The following is a 16,284-nucleotide window of genomic DNA, read 5'->3' on the forward strand; positions in this document are numbered from 1 at the left end:
CATCTATGCTTACATCCGCTCCAGCAACAAGCCCGCCCTTAGAGTATTGGTCGAGAGCGGGTCTGCCACCACCACATACGTAGCTAATGATAATTTATCTGGAGCAATCGCGCTGAAATGGTATGAATTAAGTCTGCAGTGAATTCAATTATGTTTTTCTTTTAACGCTAACTCGATCACCAGTGAGTGATTCATCTCAACTGGTGGGGGGATAAATGTGTAACAGCACTATAAGTTGTGTCTTCAGTGATAAGGCCTCTGTGGTTGGACGTATTTATATAATGTTACTGATAATGAAGAGTCAAACAGGGCAGGAAGAGAAAAAGAGCAGAAGCACAACGCTGATGATAAGGAGCAGTCATGTTTACAGTGTATTTCAAAGTGATTTAGAGGTTCGGAAAAAGAGCCATGTGGAGGACACAAAAGGTAGTGGCGATGGATTTTTCTATATATTTTTCATCAATTGTTAAGATGACTCATTCTTATATTTTTGCAAATAATCATTCATTTCTTTACATATTTACAGTGACGTTTGACAGAATTGTGTGCAAATAATAATGCGAGTAAAACTAACTTTTGTGTTCTGCAAATCTGGGTTGCAAGCAGTATGAGTTTTTTTGTTTTTTTTTTTGTTTTTGAAAGACCAAAGAAATGAGTAAAATGCATTTGAAGTATATGCCCGCAGTGTTCTTTTCTAATTAGCTTAACCCAGTACGGATATGCGTTGCGTCTTCTTCAAACAAGCCAGCCAACACAAGATGAAACCCCGCTAAAAGGGACTATTATTACATTATTGCTTTACATAGGCCTATGAACTGATCCCTGCGGAAAGACGCTCGCCAAAGTGGGATTTTACTAAAGTCCGAAAATCACTCCCAGCTGGCCCGAGTGCAGGAAATGCGCTTTCGTCTCAAAACCTCAGAGCAAATAGTACATGAAGTGTGGCGCGTTCACGAGCATGTCTGTCCTCGCAACTAATGTCTGTCCTGGATTTTAAAACATTTTATGTCCTTCAGGGATGCGGCCAGGCACGTGTTGCCCCCCACTCCCCACCCCTACTCTTAGCTTAAGCTAGCTGTTCAAACGTGCTCAGCATACTTGAGAAGAAGATGCCAGGTTTAGGAAGGTGTGAGGGATGAAGTACTGCTTCCATAATGATGTCAGCAATTGCTGTGGGGTCAGCCACACCGTGACCGGGGGTCCTCGGGGATATTTAAAGGGTCTAGTGGACATCTGAGCGGGCTTTGGCCTCATGCTTATGAAAGCAGTTTAGCAATGGCCCCGGGCCAGCAACAACAGAGTGGAACTGATTAGGGGAGGGAAAGAAAAGAGGAGAAAAGAGATAGCGACTGATAACATCTCACCCTGCTCAGCGAGAACAGACAGCTTAAGACGCTAAAATGGTGTTTAAACCTCGTGCCAGATGTAAACAATAACATTGAGGAATATGAGAGAGAACTGTTTTCGGAAATTGCAGTGGAAAATAAAAAAATCAAAGTCAAAGTTTCATTTGACTTTTAAAACAGTGTGTTGTGAAGTTACTTCCAAAATGTAACATATTGTATTAGGCATTAATAGTCATTTTTACTTCAAAGTAATGCCATGACAAAATGAGAGCTTCCGAACTGTAATGTGTACAAATAAAATTTTAATCAAGGGATTAAAATGAAATTTATAACTCAATTTCAAGTAAAAAAATAAAAAATAAAAAAATAAAACCCACAATTCAATCTCTTCATAAGCATTTCCAGAATCTGCCATTTTGGCTGCACAACTTTAGATATTAGCACTGATGTATCACTGATATATATATATAAATTACCGGAGAGAATGCTTTACAATAATCTATATTCACCAACAATGGACATCTTACACAGCAAATTATCCAAGTTACAGAACACAAGAGCACGGAAGTGGCTTGCCTCCTGTAATGAGAGACAGCCAGAGAAAGATTTGTCTCGCTCCGTGTTCTTGCTCCTGGGACAGCCAGGTAATGTTTGCACAACTTGGCCATATGGGGAAATCTGTCCTTGTTTCTGGGCCCACCACTGCAGAAGATTCTCTTTACGTGCACTGGAATGAGTGACAAGGGGTGGCCCTGCCCACCACGTAGCTCCGCCCCTGAAATTTCCTGACATAAGCGATGACTGATACCTAGTTAAAATAACGATTACAGACTGACAGAGTGAGGATTCGAATTTGTTTCATCTTGAAATAATGACGGACTGACATGACGCTCAAGCTGCTGCCGAATGACGGACATTAAAATTGACTGACACGCTCACCTCTGGTGTTATCATGTTATTACGATATAAGTGATTTGAGATATCTTTAATGATACAAATGTATTAAAATGGGACCCCCCCAAAAAAATCTAACATTTATGATTCCAGTGCTGAAGCCAACCAAACTCGTGGCAAGAAACAGAACAAGAAATAACAAAGATAAACATGAATCATTACTCTGACTCATTCTTTTATTATTATCAAAATAAACCGGAATTCATTAGAACAAAATTACCATGCAACCACATCGTAATTCACTATTTACAAAATTTTTACTCCCTCTCCCTTCTCTCTCTCCAGCCCCCCTGGCCCCCCCCAACATTCCCACTCCGTTGCCAACTCTTCTTGTGTCAGTGAAGGCTGTTGCTAATAAAAGTTAAAAAGCAGATGAAAAGGAGGTGAGAGGGAGTGGAGGGAGGTGCATTCTTTCCTACGAGCATGGGAAGAGTGTGGCTAAAGGGAGTACCGGCAATGCATTGAAGGGAGTAAACGAAGGGAGGTGCTCATGTTCCGAATGGATTGGAGGAGAGTGTCGCCCGTTTCACAGACGCGCTCACAATCACACACAAACAGTGCAGTCAACTTTTAAAAACACAACGATTACTCGGGAGATGCGAGGATGACAGGAAAGAGACAAACACCCCGGTGGGGAGAGAACCACGCCTTCCCAAATTTGACTGAGGGAAGTCATCCTCTCCTCTATCCCCGATATGGTTATAAGCGACACTATAGCGGCACCCAAAAAGCTCATCTCCATCTTCTCTGTCTGGGAGGAGAAGGCGGCCATTGTGTGCCCGCTCCTCTCTCCCCAAGTCAGTTTTCTATTGAGGCAGTGAAAGGACCTTTGAGGGGCCCCCGTTCTGGCTTTGCAGCTCACCTGCAGAGGGGAAACTATGGGTCTATTCTGAAGCCCAGCAGCTGCCAGGGCACAGAGGCTGGCACCCAGTGGGATAGAGAATAGCGGCCGCCGACTCTTTCAATATGAAGCCACTTAGTAACAGAAGGCATGTGCCAAGCCTGCAAAGGCAGGATGAGGAGTCAGCCTTTGAAAATATCAGCAAAGACCCGTCGTCGCTCCTTTCTTCCCGTCCTATCTCTGCTTCTGCTCGCTTAGAGCGCGATGGAAAAGGAACAGCACGTCGGATCGGAGTCTTAAAGCCATCACACCAGGCAGGATGACAGACCCCAGAGTGCTGGAGAGAGTTGAGCAACTTCAGAGGCAGCAGGCCCGCAAGACAAAGCCCCTTTTTTTTCTGTCTGCCGCCTAGCTCCCACACTGGCGCTAATTTATGATGCCCTCACAGCGATTTCCACAGTCAGAAAAGTTCAATTGTGTTTTCCAGCTCATTAACCATCAGCACAACAAAGCTTTCATCTTCTCCTTCGTCCCGCCGCTCTTTCTCTCCCTCCGCCCATCATTTGCTCTTTACCCCGCTGTCTACTAATCTGCCTCTTGTTTCAAACATCCAATCTTAAAAAGATGAAGTGGAGGAGGTAAAAACGGCCATTCTTATGAAAACAATGTCTCTCGTAATTTACGTTTTGAGCCTTTTTTTTTTCTCTTTTTTTGTCATCCCCAAGTTTGACCGTTCGCCTCCTAAGCGAGAATTTAATGGTTGTTTATTCAGGGGCCTCTGCTGTGCCCTCCCATCTCTTTCACAGCTCCTAGAGACAACGTGGCATCTTTTGTCATCAACCAAGAATCAGCCCAACATATTTGTTCGAGTTGTCACGATGCCGAGATCACAGGAACGGCTTTGCATTTTCACACAGACACATGTAGAAGCGGCAAACATTTAATCAATGCTTTTGTCCACAGACTCCCACGTCACATCTCTACATTTAAAAAGTACAGCAACGACATGAAGGTCACTGAAGTGGCAGGGTGACAGACTGTCACGCTGCGGCTCAGATCCACCAACGGCCTAATTGAAAGGAAGTGAACACAAAGTGAATCTATTCCCACCATCGAGAGCTACCACATAAGTGCCCTTGACTAAAGCATGTAACCCCAATTTGTTCCAGTTTTGACTCCTCCAAGGCCAAGCCCATAACCGCCTCTAAGAGACGTAATACCTTCATTTTTTCACATCAAAGATAGCTTCCCAAAGACTGATGAAAAATGAATCCAAGACACCAAAATTTCATCTGTAGGCCCAACACAAGCCAATTCAATCTTCAAATAAAATCAGCTTTAGCCTTACCCACATTGGAACTTAACTTTGTGAATTCCTTTGCTCTAGTTGTTAATGTTATTGTCGTATTGTTAAGTGATGGAGAAAAAAGAGAGAAAAAAACTACTGTAGATGATCTACAAAGAAAAACATTTGATAGAATAAAAGCAGGCAAGGAACGCAATACTTAAACAAGTTTGGTAGTATGTTTGAACTGGTCTACCCGAGCTGTATCGGGGTAAAAATAATATAAATATATACAATGTTTTCAAAATGCTTCAGTAACTCCAAAGAATGGGTAAAATGATATCAGGTGCCAATGCAAGAAAAATAACAAAATATTACAGATAATAATAATAATAATAATAATAATAACATCAATAAATGCACTAATAAGTAGGCATTATTAATAATAATAATAATAATAATAATAATAATAACAATAATAAACACATGTAATGAAATGTGAATTGCGATGCCTCTCTCTCTACAAGCACAGCAATCAGATGATGTGCCACGGACCAGCTGTACCAAAAAAAGTTCTGTTTTTCTTCATACTTTTTTGTTTTTAGGGAGTTTCGATTTGAATGCTTTATATACTCGTCATATATTTATGTAGTGTTTTTTATTTTCCCCAAGTATCACTGATGTAATGCACTGTATATAAAGTACATTTTCTGCTGTTTGCCGTGCATTACTACTCTCTAAATTCCTATGACACGAAGCTATTATTACGAATGCATGTGCAATGCAATGTTTTTCATACACACAGTCAATGTCATCACTGCTATGGGGAAACCTTCGAAATGCAAATTTGATCAATTTCACATTTGGTTCACAAAACTACACGATTGGTTAATCATCATGTTGATTTATTCATTTTAGATTTTTTTTCAAAGAATACATTATATCCATCTATTTGAATTTAGTCAACTGGAACATCTTTTTGAGATGGATCAGAATCACACTCCCCCATCATCTGCGATTGAGCATGTCCGATTTCAAATTGTCTTGTTGGAATGTGGCCTAAACTCATCCAACAACCCATCGCCATTCATACACAATATTGGTGTCGTATATTTAAGACAAATGGGCCAAAACATGAAGAACAGAATGAGACTCCACAACCATTTGCAGAAAAAAAAAATCAGATCTAGTGTCTGTTTGTATGTTGTTGTCGTAATCCATTGTGTATTGGCTACGATTATGAAAGATTTTCATGAATGATATTTTAGAACGAAAACCTTTGAGAGCGTCTCAGGTTTCTCGCTGCCTTCGGTCCAACTCCTGTCCTGTCATCACCCTCGGGCGAAAGACGCCAACTTCGACTCTCATGGCCAGACAAAAAGGGAGCCTGTGATAATTGTCCATCTCCAGCCTCTTCTCGTGGCTCATGCTCTAAAGTCTTCATCAATGCCATTATCATCGCTTGGAGTCCAAGTCCCCTGCCCTGCTGTCAGCACCCATCCTGAGCTCACCCCAGCACCAGGTCCACGCGGTGGTGTCTGGTTCCACTCGTTCCCCTCCTCTCCAGCCAGATCAGAACAATATACAGTATCTGTGTTCACCTGTTAGCACTCCTCGGCGCGGAGTCGCTGTCAATCCAACACTGGGCCCGACGCCATGTGGAACATGCTTCCCTGTCACCAAAGCCTTCAACCCGCAAAACGCATGGGAGAATAGCAAGCCGCTCGCCCCTCACCTGTCAGCACTTTCCGTGGCAGCCGAGTCATGCTAACATTCAGAAGCTACATGAAAAGCATTTGAGTAAATCAACAACCCATCAGGTAATTACAAAGAGTATCATCTGTCGCCTTTGTCCCACCGAGTGTCTAAATTCATGCTACTGCATCAATTTCTCAAAACGTTTGCTCCAACGTCGGGCTTGGTGTTGGCTGCCAAAAATCAGGAATTCATCATGAAGAATCTGACGGAATGATCATTGTTTCGTTACATCTTGAAGCGCGGCCCGGTGGTCCAGTGGTGAGCGCCTCGACCTCACAGTGCAGAGGTACCAGGTTCAATCCCAGCTCCGGCCTCGCTGTGTGGAGTTTGCATGTTTGCATGGGTCTGCGTGGGTTTCCTCCGGGTACTCTGGTTTCCTCCCACATTCCAAAAACATGCATGGCAGGCTGATTGAACACTCCTAATTGTCCCTAGCTGTGAGTGTGAGAGTGGATAGTTGTTTGTCTTTGTGTGCCCTGCGATTGGCTGGCAACCGGTTCAGGGTGTCCCCCGCCTATACCGCCCGAGGACAGCTGGGATAGGCTCCAGCACCCCCCGCGACAATTGTGAGGATAAAGCGGATCGGAAAATGAATGAATGAATGAATGAATATATCTTGAAGCAATTAAGAAAAAAAAAGAGCTCCTAATTTGCTGTCGAAAGAAGACAAAATAACATCAAGTCAAGCTATGGGAAGGTGAGCGATGACCACATGCAACATTGGCATTGAAGCAGGGGTTCCGAACATTTAAAGAGAGATTTTCTATTCCTAATCAAAATACGGTAACAGTGTATCGTTTTTAATCCTGAACAAAAAAAATGTTCTGTCCCACAAGCATCTGACCAACCATCCTGACTTGAGACTGATCATGAGACACCTGCAACGTTCTCCTGTCTCCGCAGAGGACCGCTGGCGGTCTGACAGGGTCACCGTCGGGTTCTTGGTCACTTCCCTGACAAAGGCCCTTCTCCCCGATCGCTCAGTTAAGACGGGTGGCCAGCTCAAGGAAGAGCCCTTCGGGTTCTTAGTTTTCCCCTTACTCTCAGAAGTGCGCCTCAGAGATCTGCAGATAATTCTTATGACTTCATGCTTGGTTTGTGCTCTGACATGCGCTGTCAAATCTGGGATCATATAAAGGCAGGTGTGTGCCTTTCCAAATCGGACCAAAATAGCTCACGTCTGCATGAACTTAAACAACACTTGAGCCCGATGTAAAGATGATTTCAATGGCATGTGAGCTGTTATAAATGGCGAGGGAAGGATGTCATCCAACATCCTTTCTGACGAGCCGATGTTGGCACTCACACACACACGGGATAATTTTCTGCTATGCTTACTTTTAAAGATGTTACACTCACACCACAAAACTCCCCTGCCGTGCGTTTTAGAAATGTTTGTACCAGATGACTCTGCACCCTCCCAAAGTTTTCCCAGGAGGAGCATGCCAAAAGTCTAATGAAATGGGAACACTTTTTTTAAATGAAGTAAAGCCTGCTCCAACATGTTTTGTTTGAGAGGAAACCCACACTTATCTCATTAAACAGTCCTTGCCTTTGCAGAAATGAGTGCAACTTTGCCCACTCCAAATTTACACGGCGTGTTACTAATGCTGAAGCTTTCATATTTACAAGCCAGGATGACAGATGTAGAGATGGACTAAAGTCAAAGGGTGTCTTGTCCTTCAGTCAGCCAACAACATTTCATTACATACCGAATATCATTCAGTTATACGCAGTTCCTACTTTTATTCTTTCCACAAATTATTTTTCAAAGCAAAATATTCAATGATGACTTTTGAGGAATGCGCGTGCTGTTGTGCGAGTGACAAAAATAACTACATATACATTTAAAATAAACAAAACAAGCCCACACAGCCATCCCAGATCCTTTTTCAAAGAGTTGGAATCAAAGCCAAAAGTTGCTACATTCACATTAAGGAGGGAGAATGTCATGTTGAACACTAAATTACAGGCACTGAAATGTTGTCTGGTTACTCAGCAATCTATCAGCCACACATGCACACACACACAAACACACACACACACACACACACACACACACACATACACGAAAAGAGCGAGGGTGGGAGAGACGAGGGGGTGGCGGGTCGCTACGAGGGTTGGGGGATAGACATGGAGCAGACAGGCGCCAGTCACAGCAGGATCAAAGCGAGAAAAGTACCTCAGGGAAAGAAACGGTTAACTCCATTTAACCAATTGTCCCACAGATCATCAGTGTGCTAGTGGTGCCCCCCCCCCACTTACCCCAAATAAAATTTTAAAAAAGCAGTTCCCATAGGGAGAAAAAAAAACATATCAGGTTTCTCACAAAACAATTTGACTTGAGTTGAAGTGCTGCAAAGCAAGATCCAATTGGACGGGCCTCTTTAATGGGGCCTCATCAACTTGATTTGGGGTTTCACTGTGCCCGTCCAGTGGATGGCCGACAAAGACCACAATACGTTGAAATACGGCCAATACGCAGCCATAGATCATTTCATTACTACTAGGCCAGGAGGCAGAAACTTTACAGTGATTCCAGTGTATTCGAGTACTGTAAATAAACCAGATTTGATCAATTCCTGCCCTTGATAAAAACACACTGATGAAAGTGTCCGCATACTTTCAAACACAACTGCTCAGATAAGGAAGCCTTGATAAATTTTCAGAGCTAGCTAGGTGAGTGGGCTATGACATGAGTAACACTCATCTTGCCAGTGTTTAGATGGGGACAACAGCATCAATTTCTTTATCCATTTATTTTTATTTAATTCATTCACTCCCAAAGACGTTTTTAAACGTCTTTTCAGACTTGGTCTAGAATTGGGTGGTACTGAATGAGTTTTAACAACAATTGTGTGTAAGTTGCCGCAGCGACAAAATATCACCTGGAAATTGGAGCAACTCTACTGAGCTTCCATGATACCGACAGAATGTGGTCATAACTCTGTGTCTTTCTTTTTTCTATTTTTTTTTTTTTTTTTGTGGAAACAGGCATTTTTGGAGACTTGCGCGGCAAAAATCCAAGTAAACAGTTGTCTATTCCACTGATTCCCAGCTCATGCTACGTCTAAAAATGACTTACCTATCCCAGAAGAGTCAACTTAACCAAAATGACAAAACTAAAACTGTAAAGCCGCAGTTTTGCAATCACCGTGAGACGACCGCGTGTGGTGTCATCCCCTTTCAGTCATCTTTTGGTTTTGAAACAAAACGTTTCTATTTTGAGTGACCGACCGATGATTTCCTGTAGGCATCCATCAATTTTTACTAGAAAGCCACAACCCGGGTGTGACGTCATTCCGGATTTTTTTGGGGGGGGGGAAGACTCATATTTCATCTGAAAACCGAGGTACAGTATTTGGACTGGAACGCAGCCCATTAAATTAGAACGTCTACAATCCAGCCATTTGGCTTTTTTACCTTTAATACGAAGGGGAGCCAAATGGCTTGATAAGTTTTGGATGAATATCTTCACTCAGATGTGAACAGCCCAGCAATTTGCGTTTTCGAATTTCCATGACAAAAGGGCAAGTCAAGTAGCTGAACCAGTTTTTTCGCCATTGTTCACCATCCTGCCATCATTGTACTATAAATGTGGCAATTATTCTCTACTCTGTACTCAACTACTGGGGGAAGGGCCGTGATGTTGCTTTACTTTTTTTTTTTCCAAGGAGAACGCCCAAACCATTTAGCCTTGAAAAAATATGTGTTTATGGCTACATCATTTTGAAATCTGAGGTCAAGTATCATATTTGGTTTAATTATTGTTGACGTTATTGTAAAAATGGGTTTGGGGACGAGAACATTTTTCCAGTAGTGCGATGTTTTTTATTTACAGCAATTTAAAATTTTAGTACAGATCTTAGCAAGAATAATGGAAGTGTGTGTCCCGATGGACTTTCCTTTCATTTCATTATTAATGGTTCTGAGAACATGATGCTGACAAATCTTTGAGTAACACTCAGACGTATAGCTTATAAGTGAACATTTACTCTGGGTTGGTTTGCATCACTTCAACCTACACTGGTGAATTCATTTTCTAGTGTTAAATGAATCAAGACTGAATACTGACAGTATCAAAGTGTCCTTGGAAGAAAAACGATGCGCCACCCCTGACTAAGAGTCATCAGCACAAGAGAGTAAAACGCTGACTGTAAAATGACTGAGATACAGTAAGGAATGTCAAATAACAGGGGAAACCCTGCTGGAATGTTCAAGGGGACGAGAGTGCAAGCAATATAACATTTTTAGGGTCTCAAATTAAACCCTTGGCTCGAAGTCAGCATCACAACCCCGTCATGAGGTTTCCTGCCCTATCAGAGACAGTCTGGGTGGAGTCACGGAGATCCAAGACAGAAGAAGGCTTGTGGTACGGTGAGTCGGGAAAGCACTTAACTCCGTGTGTAACAAGTTGCTGCGTGGTCCTATCATAAAAAATAAGAAACACATATTTACTGGGGTAAAGCAAGCAAACATCTACGGAGAGCGAGGAGGGACTTTTGGTTGTATGGCACCTCAACTGTGCGTCATGAATCCTGCGCAGGGATCGCCACCTTCGGCCGCACCGGGGGACATTACCGCGGAGGAGCGCGCCTCGGGGGGCTCCGCACCCGAGCAGCTCGACTCGTCACCTGTCGCCAGGTGTAAAGGCAAAAGTATGGATCTGCCTTTCAGCGTGGAGTCGCTCATGTCGGACCGGACGCAGGCTACATGTCAGCAATCCACGGAGTCCAGCGCGCGGATGGAAGAGGACGCGGGGAGAGCTTCGCCGGTGGAACTTAATCGGTTCAAAACAGAGAACGTGGATGTCAACGACAAGGAGAGCAGCCCCTGGTTACAGTCTTCCTACGCATCACCTCCCAGTGAGTGGAAGCACTTAATTATTGATCAATCGTGTCCAAGAATTACAGATACATTTACCTGTATTTATTTATTTATGGTGGAGTAGATAAGGAGGGCTACAAGTAAAATAAGTAGTTTCACGCACTGGATTAGATTTGATTTGGTGGATTATCATGTACGGTACATCCACAGGTCAGTTTAGGTACATATGGTATTATATAAAATATACCGTTTCCTGATTACAAAAAGAATATATTTAACATTTGTATACGTTTATGTTATAGATTCTAAAGCTTCTTCGTGTATTAGTAAATATTTAAACGAAAATATTATTATTTTAAAGCGCTGCATAAAAATACAGAATACGTTTTTTGGGGTGGTTTAAACAAGGTTTACGTTTCACTGAACTGGAAGTCCTACTTTAATAAAATACCGTGAACGTGTTACTGCTGTGGTAGAAATGCACTGCAAATACTACCGTGACCGTGTTTCTAATATTTTTAGCCTCTCAATAAAGATAAAAATATTGTAGATACGCCTCTTCTTATTACACAAGGCGTCGGCAAACTACAAAAGACAATGAAGTGGACGTACTGTTATCTCAGTACCAATTATAGTCATTAGCCTGTTATATAATTTTCATTCAATTCTTCAAGCGTCGAAGCAATTAAGTGTCCACTGAGTGTATAAATATCTCGTTTCCCCCCCTACAGCTATTATGCAATTAAAATTGACTTTCTGGTGAAAGGATGCGATTGTTAATGATCTGTGTGTCCTCGCAGGACTCCCCAGCCCGAGCCACTGCAACCTGCGCAAACACAAGAACAACAGAAAACCCCGAACTCCGTTCACGAGCACTCAACTGCTGTCCCTGGAGAGAAAGTTCCGCCAGAAACAGTACCTGTCCATCGCCGAGAGAGCAGAGTTTTCCAGCTCCCTCAGCCTGACAGAGACACAAGTGAAGATATGGTTTCAGAATCGCAGGGCAAAGGCCAAGAGACTGCAGGAGGCCGAGTTGGAGAAATTCAAGCTGGCAGCCAAGCCGCTGCTGCCGGCCTTCGCCTTCCCCTTCCCCGTGAGCGCACCCATGGGCGCACCGGCCCTCTACGGGGCTGTGAATGGCCCGCGACCTGCCTTACCGGTACCGAGACTATTCGGTGGACCCTATGGGATGTACTACTTGTCTTAACACCGCATTGATTGGACACTCTGCGTGTATGAGTGTGTGTGCCTTTACATTTAAAATGATCTCCACGCCACAAAGCAACATGTTTAATGAAGAAATTTACGTGAGAATATTTATTTGGTTGGAAAAAAAAAACTTTCATGTAAAATTGTTAACAATGAATAAACACTATAGCGAATATATAAGCCGTTAAATAATTTCTAGGAGGCCTTAAACGTTTTACACTTGGCTGGTTAATTAAAAATGGTCATTTTTGCAGTGTAAAATGCTGTCAAAAAACAACAAAATGCATAGCTTTTAAAATTCCCTTTAAAATGAGATGTTTTCTGTAAAACATATTTCTTAAAAATGATTATACTTTTAAGACTGAAGGTAAAAAGCAGAAAATTCTGTGTTTTAACTTTGAATGGATATTTATGTACAGAATTTGAACAGGATTTACAAGCCAAAAATGTATTTTGTGACCTTCCTAAAATGTTAATCCAAAGATACAAGTAGCCTGTCCAACAGCATGACACAGAAGAGCTATATTAAGCAATAATTGTATTCAAATTTAAAATGGATCATGACCTTTCCATGTGAATTTATAAGATACTCCACATTATGCAACGTCAAAATATGTTCGTTTTCCCAACATTAATAATTTTTACACTATTGACCTTTAAATTCAAATGTACTTTTTTTCCCTTCCAAGAGAACAGCAAGCACCATTTGTGTCTGTAAATAAAAAAATGATGACTTATTTTATACTCAAGAGTGATGAAGTGTATTTTATATATACTTGTTGGCTGACATTTTTAAGGGGCGCAATTAAAGTTTATTACATATATACTGAGGTTTGTTTGTATTTTGTTTTAAAATGTCAGTTTTGAAGCCAGACAATAAGTAATGTGTATGTCACACAAAGGACTGCCTGAAAAAAATGATATACAAATAAAAATAAATATTTTATTTACTGTCATCTGAAATAACTGAGTACATATTTGTGATTTCTGAAAATGTTTCATTTTCTCCTTCCTCTGTGCCCTCTGAAGCCTCGAATGGAGCCGTGACCAAAGCACACATTAGAGGGAACCCTAGAGAGAGAGAGAGAGAGAAAAAAAAAGTAAAGCAAGATTGTTCAATTTACAATGGAATATTTAAGTGAAATTCGAATGCCACGTTGTAAAGCTGAAAATGACTGAAATGCTATTAAAGCAGCCCCACTAACCTGTTGGAGTATCGTGATTTCAGATGCTCATTATTTGTGTTGGGACCTGCTGCCAGCTGCTCATGTGAAGCGCTCTTTTCAGTAGAGTAGTTCCCTGTCTCGGGTGCGGGCATCTCCATGGATTCCTCTTGATCAGCCTGTTTGGACTGCTCCTCACAAAGTACCTCACGCGCATGATCCACTACCTCCATCGCTATGTCCATCTGCTGCTGATGCTGCTTTGCCTCTCGAGGTCTGACAAAATAAATTGAGAAATTTTAGCAGAATATTATTATTATTATTATTAATAATTGGAAACAGGTCGCAACTCACAAATGAAACAAAACGTTACTTTGGAATCTTAACAGAGGTGGTAGTAATATGCTACATTTACTCTGTTACGTTGAATTATGGAACTTTGTCAGAGTACCTTTAAGCGAACATACTTTACTTTCAATTAAGTATTTTCATTATGAAGACAGAGTGCTTTTACTCTGTTACAATGAGCTACCTTCTGCTCACAATTTTTATTTTTATCTATCTATATTTCTTTAAAGAGACCTGTGTCTCAGGTGGTATCACATGACTGATTATGGACTCCAGTTTATCATTCAAACAGAGCCAGGCAGTCACATGACTGGTCACAAAGTCTCCATGCACTGCCCCACAAAGAGGCAAAGTTTTCAAAATGACTCAGCATTTACATGAGGCACGGGAGAAACAACAGAGGATAAAATAGCTGGGTTAATATCACAATAGAGCACCATTTGTGTCTTCATCAGAATCACACTCTCATGACAATAATAGCAGAATAATGAAACTTGGAGGTCTTATAAGTGGCCAACAATTGCAAACATACCGGTACAATTTTAAGTATTTTGAAATATGTTTTCTGCTTTTTATGCATTTATTTCATTGTGTAATGATGATTTTGGGATGCCCCACCTCCCGCATTATATTGCTCACTATTGTGCACGAAGAAGCATTTAAATGGTCCTAAATCAAACATTTTTTTAACATGGTTTTATTGTGCACAACAAGTGCCCTGATAAAATGAGTAACTGTGGTCATGTAAATTATATTTTAATAATAATAATGAACACTTTGCATGTGTCCTTGAAAATACACCCTGTCATTACAGAGTAAAAGCCACTTTCGAAACTCTGATGTTTTCAGTGACATTGCGACCTATATTAGGTAAAAATATTGGTGGGCAATGTCTTAATTTGCAGATCCGTCTTATATTTTTGTCTATTTGGCACGTATGATCTTATTTTTTGTTCACTCAATACTTACCAACCCTTACGCTTACTCAAATAATTACTTGAAGGACTACTTATTACTTTTAATTGGGTCATATTATTCTATGAAGTAAAAGTAACTGAGTATAACTTCATAGCCTTCCCACCTCTGAATATCAGTATGAATGATTTAAATAAAATAACACAGTAAGGCAAAATTAAATATATATATATTTAGCTGTCAGTAATATGTTTATAGATTATATATTGATAGATAGTTTTATATATATATATAGTTTACGAACTCCACAATCAAGATAACACGTACTGCACATAGAGAACGCTGCTGCCATCTACCGAACAAATGAAATAAGTACAGTCTCACCCTTTCTCTCTTTTGGGTTTGTCAAATCTGAAGTCTGGAGGATACTTGTGAATTTGTATCAGGTGGTCCTTCCGAAGTACGCTCGTCCTGAATTTGTGTTCACAGCCCTCCACCAAACACTGGTACTGTAAATCACGCATGCCATGTAAAGCCACTTTACGTAGACATGCTGATTGCGAAAACATTCACAACATCGGATTCCTCCACCAAGGAACTCAGTTTTGATTCTCATGTTTCATACCATGTCTTGCCGCTGTGCAAGGACTATGAAGAGAGAGTCATGCCACTCCTGAATGTGAATGTCCAGGAGGCGGGCGGTGGGAAGTGAGCGCCGGCAAATGGAGCACACGTGTCTGTGTAAGGAGTTGTAGTGATGCTCATACTCCTCTAAAGTGCCGTGGACTGCGTTGCAGCCAGAGATGTGACAGGCAAACTCTGAAACACTGGTGAAAGAACCACACAAAAACGTCTTGAACTTCTGAGCCCCTGAAAAATACCGGCAATCAATAAAAAAAAAATTACTGTAAAACGTCAATGATATTATGTGTATTTGTATTTTTGTACTTGTACATTTCAGTCTGTATTTTACTTAAAGAGCTGAATCATTGTATTACAGTACTTCTATTTTTTACCTTTTTTAACACACACGTATCTGTACTTCTATGTACTTAGATCCGTTGTGGAAGTACTTTTGCCACCGCAAATTAAACGCTCTAGCTACCCACAGGAGATGCATGCGTACAACTGTCATACCTGACGGTTTGTTTGTCGTCGATTGCCTCTGAAATATAGAGGTCTTGAAGGTAAAGATGTCTTTCAACGTCTCCATCCTGAAAATAAAATGCCCATTGAATTAAATGAGAGTACGGTACATTCATTAAAAAGTAGTTCAGGTTGTCGTTACCTCAAACAGTTCATGGTCCTTGTGAAGGTAGATGAGCTGTGGGCTGAAGTTAAACGGGTTCTCCTCCTGCGAAATGTCGTCTGTCGTGCAGTCTTCATTTTCGCGGTTCCCTAGCGTAGTCGGAAAAGATTTTGGCTGTAACATTCCTGTTTCTCAACGTCCACGAAATCAAAAATGCATTTTTTTTTCACCGTTTTGTCGCAGTTGCGCGTGTCGCTGAATGATGACGTTTGGATTAAAGACGGAAATGGCGTCAAACTGGGACCATTTTAAATTAAGATGATGGTGACGGACTTTATTTTTTAGTTGTTTCTATTATTGCCACAAAGGCATAATCGAATATTTGCAAG

General features: G+C 41.3%; 2 protein-coding genes across 2 annotated transcripts; one reads left to right on the forward strand and one right to left on the reverse strand.

Annotated features, from left to right (window-relative positions):
- Nucleotides 1–10,546: 10,546 nt before the first annotated feature.
- msx3 (muscle segment homeobox 3) lies at nucleotides 10,547–13,046 on the forward strand. Its single transcript, XM_019870612.1, has 2 exons — nucleotides 10,547–11,049; nucleotides 11,812–13,046. The coding sequence occupies exons 1-2, from the start codon at nucleotides 10,695–10,697 to the stop codon at nucleotides 12,216–12,218; spliced, it is 762 nt and encodes a 253-aa protein (XP_019726171.1). The 5' UTR covers nucleotides 10,547–10,694; the 3' UTR covers nucleotides 12,219–13,046.
- znf511 (zinc finger protein 511) lies at nucleotides 12,901–16,183 on the reverse strand. Its single transcript, XM_019870611.1, has 6 exons — nucleotides 15,935–16,183; nucleotides 15,784–15,860; nucleotides 15,272–15,473; nucleotides 15,031–15,155; nucleotides 13,426–13,659; nucleotides 12,901–13,291 (listed from the first exon to the last, which is right to left on the reverse strand). The coding sequence occupies exons 1-6, from the start codon at nucleotides 16,076–16,078 to the stop codon at nucleotides 13,219–13,221; spliced, it is 855 nt and encodes a 284-aa protein (XP_019726170.1). The 5' UTR covers nucleotides 16,079–16,183; the 3' UTR covers nucleotides 12,901–13,218.
- Between the last annotated feature and the right edge of the window lie 101 nt (nucleotides 16,184–16,284).

The sequence above is a fragment of the Hippocampus comes genome, unplaced genomic scaffold (assembly GCF_001891065.2).
Source record: "Hippocampus comes isolate QL1 unplaced genomic scaffold, H_comes_QL1_v1.1 scaffold76, whole genome shotgun sequence".
NCBI classification, from domain to species: domain Eukaryota; kingdom Metazoa; phylum Chordata; class Actinopteri; order Syngnathiformes; family Syngnathidae; genus Hippocampus; species Hippocampus comes.